Below are 13119 nucleotides of genomic sequence, written 5' to 3'. Positions count from 1 at the left end.
TTTCAGTCTTTCCAAGCACCTAGCCCACTGTCATGCTTAAAAAATGAAATAGCCAGTTGTTTACCAGCAAAATGAGTTTCTTCAGGAACAGCAAAAAATTGCAATTCGGAACAAGCAAGCTGCAGCCAAACGATAGGCAAATCTGGAGAAGGAAGGAAAGGGGTCTTCTTCTATAGAAGAAAGGAAGGAATTGGGAGGTGTGGTTTTGAACAAAAGTCCATTGGAGGAGAGCGAAATTGGCGTTGTCTCTGCTTCTCATCAGCTGGGTTGTTTGCTGGGCAAGGAGAAAAATCTCCCTTCTGATGGGGTAGTAAAGCGAGCTACTTCCTATCACTAGGCGACTAGTGATAACCCGTGAGATCTCCCACTGCCGGGCTTCCCCACTCCATTTAGAATAAGGCTTTCTGGAGCGGCCAGTTAGCTCATTTGGTTAGAGCATGGTGCTGGTAGCACCAAGGTTGCCGGCTGGATCCCCGCATGGGCCACTGTGTGCTGCGCCCTCCTTAAAAAAAAAAATAAATAAAATAATAATAATAATAATAATAATAAAATAAAATAAGGTTTTCTGTACTTTTGCACCGCCATGTGACATACAATAAGTGCTTAAAAATAATAATAAAATGAAAGAATAGAATAGAGATGAATGAATAATTGAAGGCAAGAAGAAATGAATGGATGCAGTAGTTGAGAGTAACTGCTCCCCAGTTGTATTTATGTGTATATACCTTTCAGCAAGTCCTTCATAACTATAATGAATGTGCCAACACTGAATGAAGCATGTGTTCAAGAGAAAATAAGAGGCCAAGAAGTATAGAATGACTATCAAAGTTTGGGCTAATTGATCCATGGCTTGGAGTTTGTGGCTTTTGGGCCCAGGTAGAACTTCTGTGCCAATTAGTAGAATAGACAGTAAAAATAGAAGCCAAGTGAAATGTTTATACTTTTCCCGGCTTGCTACATATAAATTATTAATGTTTCCTGATACTAAATTTTTCCTGAATATATTTAAATGTAAATACATGGGAGGAAGCAGAAAATACATTTATATTTCCATTGTTCCAATGTAATTTATAAAACTAACATTTATTTTATGTTTCTGATTACAAAATACATACGTATTCATTGTAGAAAATTTGTAAAGTGCAGAGAAGCACAAAGGTGAAATTAAAATTATTTATAAGCTCCCTTCTGAAATATATATTTATTAACATATTGTTATATATTCTTTTAGGGTTTTCTTTTTCCTAAATGTGGGATAATACCATCTTCTAATTTGCTTTCCTTCTCTTAATATGCTTAGAATATTTTCTATGTAATAAAGCATTTTTTTTTTTTTGCCAGATCCTGCCTCAGCTTTATTGGTTCAGATAGCACAGGAGGACACCAGCCCCATGCATACAGCAGCCCAGGGTCCCCCAGTCTCTCCGTCCTCCATCAGCAGACAGAGTCCTCTACTCTGGAGCCTTCGTGGAAGCCTGGGCACCTTTGGGAGCCAGGGCCTGAGCTGGAGGCGGAGCTGCAGCTGCAGGACCAGCTGGGGCCTTGGTTTGAGCCTTGCCCTTGGCCTTTGGCCGGCAGAGCCTGAGACCCTTGGCGATGCAGGCTCGAGCATCTTTCCCAAGCTTGGGGTGGGCGATGTAGGCAAGTCGACTGAGCTTGTGGCTGCCGCCCATTGGGATCTTGGGCTTGACCTCCTTGGGCTTTCCGAGGGCCTTGATGGCCTCAGCCTGGGCACTCAAGGCCTTGGCGTTGTTACCCTGCATCTTCTTCAGGCCCTTCTTGTTGTGCTTCTTGGCAAAGCACATGTTCCTGAGGAACTTGGGGTCCACCCCCTTAAGAGATTCGTATCTTTGTGATCGGGGTTTCTTGATGCTGTGTCTGTGACATTTTCGGGACTGGTTGTGCGTGGTGTGGTTCTTGGACTTGGCTATGTCTGTACCCAAGCCCGTAGCTCCCAAACTGCTGGGACCGGAAGAGAAGAAGGAAGCTAAAGCATTCTTAATAGAACATAACTTTTGGTGATTGTTGCATATTCCATCATATCATGGAGTCAATTTGTTACTCATTGACATTTAGCTTGTTTTGAACATTTCAGATTTATACATAACTCGGTGACAAACATCCCTATACTCAAAGCTTTAGCACCTCTCTCACTATAGTTTGATAAATTCTAATTCTGGGTCAAAGAGTATGCACAGTCTTATGGCTTTTCATACATGTTGCCAGAAGGTTTTGTTTGTTTTGTTTTTAAGAAATTTACACTTTCATTAACACCATGTGAAATTTTCTATTGCCCCCATACCTCCTTCACCAGTTTTATAGGTAAAAAGTTATACTTCATTGTTTCATTTACATGTATCTGAGTTCCTGTGTGTTAAATTTCCTCCTAACTTATATGAGCCCTTTATTTCTTCTTTTGCCACTTGAGGGTTTATATCCTTTTCCTTTTCTATTGTATTAATGTTTTAAGAGCTTTTTATATATTAAAGGTATTAATCTTTTGCAATATACTACAATCATAATTTTCCAGTTTTCGTATGCCTGTGAACTTCATTTATCTTGATTTTTTTTACGCATAAAATGCCTTCATTTTCTGTTGTCAGAAACATATGAATTCTACTTTTACTTGTATAAGCTCCCTTCTGAAAGAGTGTGTGTTTTGGCTTGTTCTTTTATTTCATTTTTAATATTTTGAACTTTCAATCAATCCATAGTTTATACTGAAGATATTGTGAGATGGGATTATGACTTTATTTCCCACCCCCCCCAAATCATTAGTATTATTATTGAATGATTTTTTTGAAAAATTTGAAACGCCGTCTTTGCTATATATTGCATTTTTACACATACCATTATCTGCTCTAGACTTTCTATTTTGTTTCATTTATTTGTTTATCTATTCTGAGAGGATACTTTTTATTATTGCAGAATTATAATGTGTATAAATATTTACTAATGTAATTCCACCCTACTTTTCTTCTTTTTAGAAGTTTATTGGCTCTTCTCATCTATTTATTTTTCCAGATAAACTTTTTAAACGATTTACTCAAGTTCCAAAAAAGTCCTTTAAGGATTTTATTGGGATTTCATTAAGATTCATAAATAATGGTGAACTGAGAATTTGTAAAATCCTGTCTACCCATCTAGAAACATGATTTTATTCTAGTTCTTCTTTCCTCAGTTTTCTCATGCATCAAGTATATTTCTTATTACATTTATGTCTAGAAATCTCATTTTGTTATTATTGCTTTAATGAATGGAATCTTAACTCATATTTTCTAACAGAATATTGCTGACGTAGTGTATATTTATTTTGCAACTGGCCAATTTAGTGAACTCTCCTAAGACTTAAGAAGCTTATTTACTTCTCTCCCATTAAGTATATCACCTACAAATATTTGTTTATTGGTTTTGCCATCCTTTTCTATTTCTTTTGTAGTTCTTTTTTATTCTAGATACTGATTTTTTTATTGGATTTTGATTTTATATATATACCTTCTCCAAGTTGTCACCCAGCTATTAACTGTACATATCGTATACTTCAGTTAACAGAATTCTTTCATGTTGATGCAAAGTCATTAAAGCTTCACCTTACAGTTGGTGGTTTGGGGGTACCATTTAAAATGCCATTCCCCACCCTTAGGTATGATTTACTCCAACTTCTTTATTAACTTTATAGTTTCACATTTTGATATTTAATCCATTTGGAATATATTTTTGCAAATAGTATGAGGTAAATTTCCTCCATATTATAAGCCAGTTTTCTAACACTATTAACTAAATAATCCATTCTATTAATATTAACTTGTGGTTATCACCTCTTTGATAAATCAAAAACACATATGCAGGAGTGTAATTTTGAGCTCTCTTTTTTCTACTTATATCTATTTGCCTTCATATCTGATAGGGTAAATTGCCTCATTATACTTTATTTTTTCAAAATTGATTCAGCTATTCAAGAAATTCCATTCTTCCATATAAATTTTTAAATAAGTTTGTTGAGTTTCTAAAAAGAGTCCTACTGGAATTTTAATTGGCTTTGCATTGACTCTATAGACTGATTTGGTCAGATTAAAATCTTTATATCATCGGACGCTCTATCTCACTCATGAGCGTGGCCCGTCTTTCTATTTTATTCAAATCTTCTTTTATCTTTATCCCTCCTTCAACTCATCCTATGAGTTGAAAATGTTTTCTCTATAAAAGTTGTGTGTATTCTACGTACTTTATAAAACTTGTTGTTACTGTGAATTATACCTGATTTTCATATTGGTTATTGCTGTCATAGAGGAATACTATAAAAGTTTGGCTGAACTCTCTTGTTAATTCTAACAGCCCCTATTAGGCTTCCTGTACAGGTGATCATATTATCGGCAAATCACTATTGTTTTGATTTTTCCCTTCCTAATCTTCTACCTTTTATATTCAATGTTATGTTAAAAGTAGTAGTGATGGAGAAAATGCTTATTTTATTCCTGATCTTAAGGGAAATATGTCTGTAAGACTCTCTGTTGAGTTTGATGTTTGCTTTAGGGTTTGGGTGTAAAATCTTTATCAAGTTGAAAAAGTTTCCTTTTATTCTCCATTTTCTAAGAGACATTTTTAAAAATCATAAATAAGTATTTTAATTTAATTTTATGAAATACTTTCTCTGCATCTACTTTGAATCAAATTGCATTGATAGCTTTTCTGATGTTAATTGCCCTTACTTCTTAGGATAAACTGTTGATCAGGAGGTTTGATCAGGCATGGCTCACGTTCTTAGGTTTAGTTAGCTAATGTTGTCTCTAGAATTTGTGCATCTATGCTCATGTGTAAAATTGTTTATATATTTTTTTCTTTCTTATACCATCCCCCTGTTCATTTTGTTGATATTATCTAGAATTTTAATTTTGGATTGTAAATCTATTTCAGTAAATCCTTCATTTACATTATACTGTCTTCCTGAATTAATTTCTCTTCCTGCTGGAATACTCTCTCAAAGAGTGTTTCCTAGAGTCAGTGGAATTGTAATAGATATATACGATGTCAGAGGGACAATAGATTGGGGGAGAGGGGTTTATCACTTTTTGAGGGGTGAAATGTCTAATTATTACATTGTTTTGTACACCTGAAATTAATTTTTTTAAAAGTGTATATACATTTTTTTGGCACCCTCTGTGTATGTGTATATATATATATATATATATATATATATATTGCCCCATACCTCCATATATATTATATATACACATATATATACCTATATATATATGTGTGTATATATATATACACACACACAGAGGGTTCTAAAAAATGTATATATAATGTGTATATATATATATAATATATATATTTATATATATAATGTATATATATAAATATATAAAAAATGTATATATATACACAGAGGGTGCCGAAAAAGTGTATGCACTTTTTAAGTAAAGAAAACCTGTATTAAAATTGTAATAATATATATTGAATAACAAAAGATGAATACAAGTCACGTGTATACATTTTTTGGCACCTCCGCTATATATATTTGTTATAAATTTTACCAATATAAAGGCTGTGTAGCACACAATGTGAAAATAGTAATACACTATGTAATATTCTTCATTGTAAAAGAAAAGTATTTGTAGCAAACTCCTCCGTGCATGAAAATGTCTTTAGTACACAGTTATTTTTAAATGATGGTTTCTGTGTATTTAAATTTCCAGGCTTTAAAATAATTCCTTCAACATTTTGAAAATATTTCTCCATTGCCATCTGCTCTGGTACTACACGTTAAGAAGTCTGATGTCAAACTGAATCTTTTTCCTCTGTAGGTGACCTGCTTCTTTGTTCTGGAAGCTTTTGGAAATCTCTCTTTGGTTCTGATTCTTTTTAATTCTATAATTTACTATGTGGGTGCTTAGTGTGGGATGTTTTTATATTTACTCTGTACTTCTTTTTAATCTGAAGGTTATATATCTTTGAAATATGGGAAATTCTCAGTCATTTATTTCCTCTCAACTATTTTTTTTCTCTTCTGGCATTTGTAAATATGTTACATATTTCTTGTTTTCTTAATAATTCTTGGTGTTTTCTGGGAGAGTTCTTTAATATGACCTTTTAAAATTATTACCTGTTGCCATTCAAGGTATCAATTGAACTCTTTCTATTATATTTTTTCATATCTAATATGTCCAGATAATTTTTCTTTATGGCTTCTTCCTCCTTCAGTGTTGAACATGTCCCTCTTTTACTTTTCCCTTTTATGTATTGATTTTGAACTTTATTTTTAAAAGTATTTTACTATATACAGTTCTGTTGGACTTGTGTTCTTCACACAGTGTTTTAAGATTCATCCAAATCATTGTATGCTATTGTAGTTCTTTCATTTTCTCTGCTATGAAGTATTTGATTGTATGAACTTACACAATTTAATTTTTCCCTGTCAATAGACATCTAGAGTGTTTCCAATATTTGATATTATGAGTAGTGCTGCTATAACATTTTTGTACATATCTCTTCAGACATATGTGCTCAATTTTTCTTGAATATATATCTAGGAGTGGCATTGCTGAATTGTGGGGTATAAGGATGTTCAAATTTACATGACAATGTCAAATAGATTTTTTAAATAACTGTATCAATTTACACTCTCAGTAATTATACATAGGGATGTCACTGATGCACCCTTTTGCCAAAACTCAATATAATCAGATTTTTAAAATTTTTTACAGATCAAAGTAGTACAAAAAATGGCATCTCATTTTGTCTTCTTTGTTTTCTTGATTACTAGTGGGGTTGGACATCTCTTCACTTTTTTTTTTATTAGCCGTAAGTTTTCCTTTCTGTGGAATTCAGAAAACCCTTTCCCCCCCAATTGAGTTGTTTGTTTCTTTCTTATTGACTTGCAGAAATTTTAAAATATATTCTTAACTAGAATATGTTATTGGTTATATAAGTATCTCTTACCAGTTTGTTGTTTGATTTTTCATTTTTTAAGAGTATGTTTGTTTGTTTGTTTGTTTGTTTGTTTTGAGCTGGAGTTTTAACAATCTTAATGTAGTTGAATCTATGAATTTTCTCTTTAAAGCTAGTGTTTTTAGTGTATTATTTAAGAAATCTTACCTTACCACAAGGCCAGAAAGACATTTATCTATACTTTTTCTAAAAGTTTTAAAGGTTCACTTTTGACGTTTATGTTCTTAGAAAATTTTTCTTTATTTTGTAGGTCTCTTTACTTCCTTTATTTTGCTCGGTAGTGGTGCATACTTATAATCCAGGGACTCATGTCTTTCTTCATTGCTGGAAAACTCTCAACCATTGTTATTTTGCATATTCCCTCTCCATCTACACCTTGATTTTTCTACTTACAGAACTCCTATTTAATGGAAGTGGAGAATTCTCAATATATTATCCAGCTTTCAACAGCTCTTTCTTTCTTAAAATATCTCTATTTCTTTATGGGTATTTTAGAGAAAAAAATTTTAGTACTTTCTTCCAATTAACTAATTCTCCCTTTAATTGTATCTAGTCAAGAGATTATCCTGTTATTGAGTTTATTAGATCAACAACTATATTTTTCAACTGAATTTCAATTTTTAAAAAAATCCACTTGTTTTCTTTATGTTTCATAATTTTGTTCTTATGTGTTGCTATTATTTCTTATTTATCTTTTAGAGGACCCTAAACATACTTATTTTGACATCTATTTCAGATTGTACTGTTATATTGTTTCTTTTTGCAGTTAATTCATATTCTGATTATTGATTTTGTTGGCTTTTTCTTATCTTTTGTTTTCTTTGGAATTTATATTTTTAGGCTTATTTTGAATGGGTGGATATTTTTCCCTCTCACTCTTTTCTTTGGGGTCACTCTGCATTAGTGGTCTTGAAATAACTGTCCCTAAGACCCCACAACCATGCCTTATATTAGTGGTCTAGGACTCCTGCTCTCTTAAATGTAAAGTATTTGCAGGCACTGAGAGTATAGCAAAACCCCAAACCTAGATGGTCTACACTACCATGGAATTTATGGTCTAGTTAAACAAATTGTGAATCATCTGTAGTTTCTCTTAATCACCTTTAAATACCTCCATAGCATCATATGTGGCAGTCCCCCCAAAATATCTCCATCTTCTTTATGATCACCAGTGCTCTACTATGGAAGTCGAAAAAACCAGGCTGCTCCTGTTCTATAATGTTGGAGCATTCCCAGTTTAAGAGGGAAGCTGGCTATTTAAAACAATACATCGACTTGGGGAAAGGGAAGCGTCAACCAGGTGAAGCATGGGGGATTCCTTAGGACAGTGAAACTATATGACACTGTAACACATGACACTTTGCATTTGTTCTAACCCATAGAGCTTTGCAGTACAAACAGTGAACCATAATAGACGCAAATGTAAAAAAATTACTTAGGAAGTCAGAGGGTCCTGGAATGGAGTGCAGGTGATGACAAAAGAGTTTCACTGTGTTCTAAATGTATAAAGTAACCTCACTGAAGGAAGTTTACGGTGGGCTGGGGGGGGGTGCTGACCTAAGCAACTTTGGAAGTGAGTGTAGACTGTAAGACTAAAGCCATAAGGAATTGCACATAAGAACTGTACTCTGTTTGGTAAAGATGTTTCCCACGAGGGCTTGGGTTAACAATTCTGAAACCACTATACACGTATACTGGAATTGAACACTTAGGTAAATGGATGGTCGATGGTGTGAGCCAGGTTCTTACTGTAGGAGTGGGAGGTTACAGATAAGCAAGGAAGGAAGAGAGACTAGAATGGACCACGTAGTGTTGAATTGGAGTTGGAGACCTCAGTACAAACTCGTGTTTGGTTTAGTATAGACACGGATTGATACATACAGAAATACACACACGTACTTCCCTGCTTTCTCAGCAGTGAGCATATTCAGTGCTCAGATCATGGTTCTAACACCTTCTCCGATGGGGAATCAGAGCTCCTTGGACTGAGGCGGTGAATATACAAGATGAGCCTGGACTATCTAGTAATGCCGGAAAATAATGAAATGCCACACACACACACACACACACACACACACACACACGGATGGGGCGTATCAAAGGAACACAGCAGCCAACCTGAAAGAGCTCTCTTGGGCCGAAACCAGAACAATTTGAGCAAGAAAACAAATAACAGTTTTTGATTATAACCTAAAGTATAACATAAATATGAGTCCATACTGATATGAATAAATAAATGGTTGAATAAATTAATAAATGGAGGAGAAGAGACAATTCTCCTGTGCAAAAGATTTCCAAATAATTGATGTAGAAACTCACCTCCCAGGGAGGAGGAGCATAACTCTCTATTTCTTAACTGTGGGCTGCACATGGTGACTTCCTGTTCCTTTGGTACTGTTCCCAAAGAGGACAGTACAGAAAGGGGGGCGGGGTAATAACTTTACAGTGGATACATGTGACAACGAGTGCCACAGCCAGGTGCTCAGGTCAACATCATTAGTGATAAGTCCTGTCGATAGTGATAGTATATACCCTTGAGGAGATGTGATAAGAATTCCTCTCCTAAACCCATCACCCCATTCTAGCCATGATTAACACATCAGGCACACCAAAATTAAAGAATGGTTTATAAAATAACGAACCAGTGCTCTTCAGAACTGTCAAGGTCATGAACAACAAGAAGCTGTCACAGTCCAGAGGAGCCTAAGGAAACATGACAACCCAATGTAATGTGGTGTCCTGGATGGGCTCCTGGAACAGAGTAGGGACAGAAAAAGTAAAAAATTAGGGAAATCCGAATAAAATACAGAAATGTGTAGAATACTCTAGGAATAAAAAAAGAGATAACCTGGTGAGGGGAGGAAAAAGACTTAGTCTGGTGGGCGCGGGGAGGAGAAGGCTTCTTTGATGAAAAAAAATGTATATATACATATATTGTATACACACACGCACATATATAGACTCAAGCCTGAAAAGTGAGTAAAAGCCAGCACAAGGGGGAGGGTTCTGAATTGGGAGCAAGCTAAAGAATGCTCTAGGGAAAGCAGCGGCATGTAACATGATCCTCAGGCAGGAAAAAAAGCATGTTAGGTTGGAGAAAAGTAAACAAGTTCAATATCTTATATCCATCATCCCACTCTTTCCTCAGAACAGCTCTCGAAGAGGCTATGATTAGTTCCACTTTACAGGTGAGCAAAGAGAGACCATGTTCCCAGTGGCACACAGCTGACCGGTGATTAAAACAATTGGGAACCTGACCTATCAGACTCTAAAACCTATATCCTTGGCTCTCATGCTACTTTCCACTTGCCTGAGAATCCTGTACAAGTAGGCTGTGCTCAGGCTGTTTCTCACTTCTGGAAATGAGCAAAACTGAGTCTGCCAGGAGTTAACCTGCAGATCAGCAGGGATTCTGGGAATGGTTGGCTACAGCATCATTGTTCTCACTAAGCTTCTTTCACAAGGAGCATTCTTCACTTGCCAGGAACCAGAGCCCTCTGAATCTAGAGGTCAAATTCTAACCTAGTATGAACTCAAGGGGAATGAAAATATGGCCTGGGAGCTGGAACCAAAGAAAAAAACAAAGAAAGAAAAAAAACCCTGTGAGGAAAAAGAGAATTAGAGCAGTAGAAGGAAGAATAGGATTAGAGACAGGCTGTACTCAGGGTGGGGGACAGGTGGACCAAGTGAAGAATGCAGTGTCAGCTTAGAAGGTGCTACCAGGAAGTGTACTGAGTCAGTCCAACATTAGTAAGTTAAAGGGCTCTGCCCTCACTTCTACCTCACGCTCCCTTCCTCCTCCTCCATCACTACAGTTTAACAACTTGTTAAAAACCAGGAGGAACTGTCCAAACCTAGCACCCCCCTGAAAAGTCTCATGGGTGTCTTCATTGGCCAAGCCCAAGAACAGAGCAACATTTGCTGGAGTAGGATAGGAAAAGGGGTACCTCAGGCAGAAACCAAACTCAATTGCTGGGCTGACATTACAGCACTGGAAACAAAGAAAGTGATAGAACAGTCCTTAAAATGCAAAAAAGATGATCCTAAAAATTGTAGGATATCTATAGCAATGCCAAAAAGCATTCAGAAGGGGTACATATTAGCCAAACTGGTCATAATGGATCATTAGATCAACTGCTTTTAAGCTAACAGTCTGGGGATAAGTTTATTAATGAAAAGGGATGACAAATATTATATTGTTCAATATTATTGGCCAAAAGAATGTGAGGCTGGGAAAGGGGAGCAGGGAAAAACCGGTACTCTTTGTTGTCCCTCTGTCACAGTTCCAAGGTAAAGTCCTTATGTGAGTAACCCCTGGGTTCAACAGTGTGCCTTTGAGCCCCCTAGTCAGGCCCTGGACTAGGTCTGGTCTGTCCTGAGTCCCGCCCACCTAGAGGCTGACCTGTTATTTGTGTGGTCGTTTGATAGATGGCCAGAATTTTCTCCAGGGTGCATTATATTGTAGGGATGCAGGTTTGAGGCACGCCTAGTGTCTTCCTGATGACTTAGCTAAAGAGACTCAGTTTTACCACACAGATGGAGTCAGGCATGTTGTTCTCTTTCCAAGCAAGCTTGAATCAAAGGGAGGTGTGGTAGAGATTCAGAACTTTGAAGCTGGAAGCAATTGACATTTGGATCCTGGAGGAGGAAAGGGAAGTATTTGTGGTTCGTTGTTTACATTGGCTCAGATAACAGGGCTCCAACAGTTGTGGTCTTACTTTCTCATCATCACGCCCTTCTGCATCGTGGCACTGAGCCAGCTAAGTGGGGTACTAGGGACATTCTTCACCAGCTGACCTTTGTCCTGGCTGTTTCTAACACAAGCGCCATTAGCTGTCCTATAGCTGAGGATAGTAGATGTTGGGGAGTGGGGGTAGGGTGGGAGTTTACCAGGTCAGCCTGCTGCTCTAGCTCTGAGTAAAGCATACCATTCATCGTTTGCCAAGGAATTCTGTACAAGATGGTGACTCTGAATTATTAATACTGAATGCAGCTACTTGAGGACAGATATGTGAGGTATGTATGTCAAGTACTATGAGTTCTTTTACATAAAACAATACCAGCAGGTAATGCTTTAGGGTAAATACTGCCGACTTCAATGTACTCACTGCGTCTGGCTGTTTGCTAACACCATCTTAAACCTATCACTGAGCACTTACTGTTGGAACCCCTCTCTAGAGATGGTCTTGGGGGGCTCGTCACATCCCTTTGCATATCATCAATGGTGAGCCTTCCTTCTTGGAGGATGCTTTCGATTTGAGGAAAAAACCAAAAGTCATGATGACCTCAGCCTAGAATGGTAAAGGATTTGGCAGAGAATTATTGTTTGGGGTGAAAATAATTATAAAACCTTTTCCCCCTCTAGCATCATCTCTCTGACTGACATCATAGAGTCTAAGAATTTTAGTTTTGGAAGGGTTAGGGGAAATAATGTACGGCATTCCAAAAGAACTGCATGCTAAATGATATTTGGACAATCTAAACTCAGTTCTGAATTTGGAGTATCAATATCACATATACAGGGACTATTAAAAAAGAATGGTATTTCAAGCCAATAAAATTAGTCATGCTAACATTTGTGCAATGCTTTTTAACTTTTCAGAGGACCTGTGGAACTCATATTTAGTGGTTACCAAGTTCCAATGAGGCAATATTTGATCGCAGTGATTTTTTAACCTCTTCAGGTATAGTTAGAGAGGAGCTGAAACCAGTATTTGAGGTACTTTCTTGGTGCCCTGAGTGGCTGAGAATGGGTCAAAAGACTTGATATTTTTTTTATATACTACCATATTTTATGAAGAAGTCGTTGAGAACCTGGACTTGGGAGCCAGCCTGTCTGCATTCAAATGTTGTCTCAATCGCCTACTTAGCTCAAATTAGCCTCTTGGAAACTCCATTTTCATATTTGTGAAATGGGAATAATAATAGTACGTACCTCATAGGATTGTTTTTTGAGTATTAAATGAATTATTTGTACATTATACATATTAGCACTCAACGCATGTTAATTGTAACTATGATTAGCATTATTATTTGCCAAACCACACTACAAAACAGGAAGGGCAAGGGTTCTGAATTTCAATTTCACTTAATTGGCACAATAATTTGATTGTGAGATATGAACATGCCCGAAGAATAAAGTACAGAAGTGTGAAATTTTCTAAAACT

At 36.4% G+C, this 13119-nt stretch overlaps 1 protein-coding gene across 1 annotated transcript; it reads right to left on the bottom strand.

Annotated features, from left to right (window-relative positions):
• Window positions 1-1451: 1451 nt before the first annotated feature.
• Window positions 1452-11695, bottom strand: LOC308509398 (large ribosomal subunit protein eL29-like; the record flags this gene model as incomplete). The annotated part of the gene is made up of 2 exons (XM_081077377.1): window positions 1452-1962; window positions 11670-11695. 2 exons carry the CDS (start codon window positions 11693-11695, stop codon window positions 1452-1454), a joined length of 537 nt encoding a protein of 178 aa, XP_080933503.1.
• Between the last annotated feature and the right edge of the window lie 1424 nt (window positions 11696-13119).

Source organism: Rhinolophus hipposideros, assembly GCF_964194185.1.
Source record: "Rhinolophus hipposideros genome assembly, chromosome: 16".
Classification (NCBI taxonomy): Eukaryota; Metazoa; Chordata; class Mammalia; order Chiroptera; family Rhinolophidae; genus Rhinolophus; species Rhinolophus hipposideros.
The sequence above is the reverse complement of the archived record's forward strand: the minus strand, read 5'-3'. Positions and strand labels throughout refer to the sequence as shown.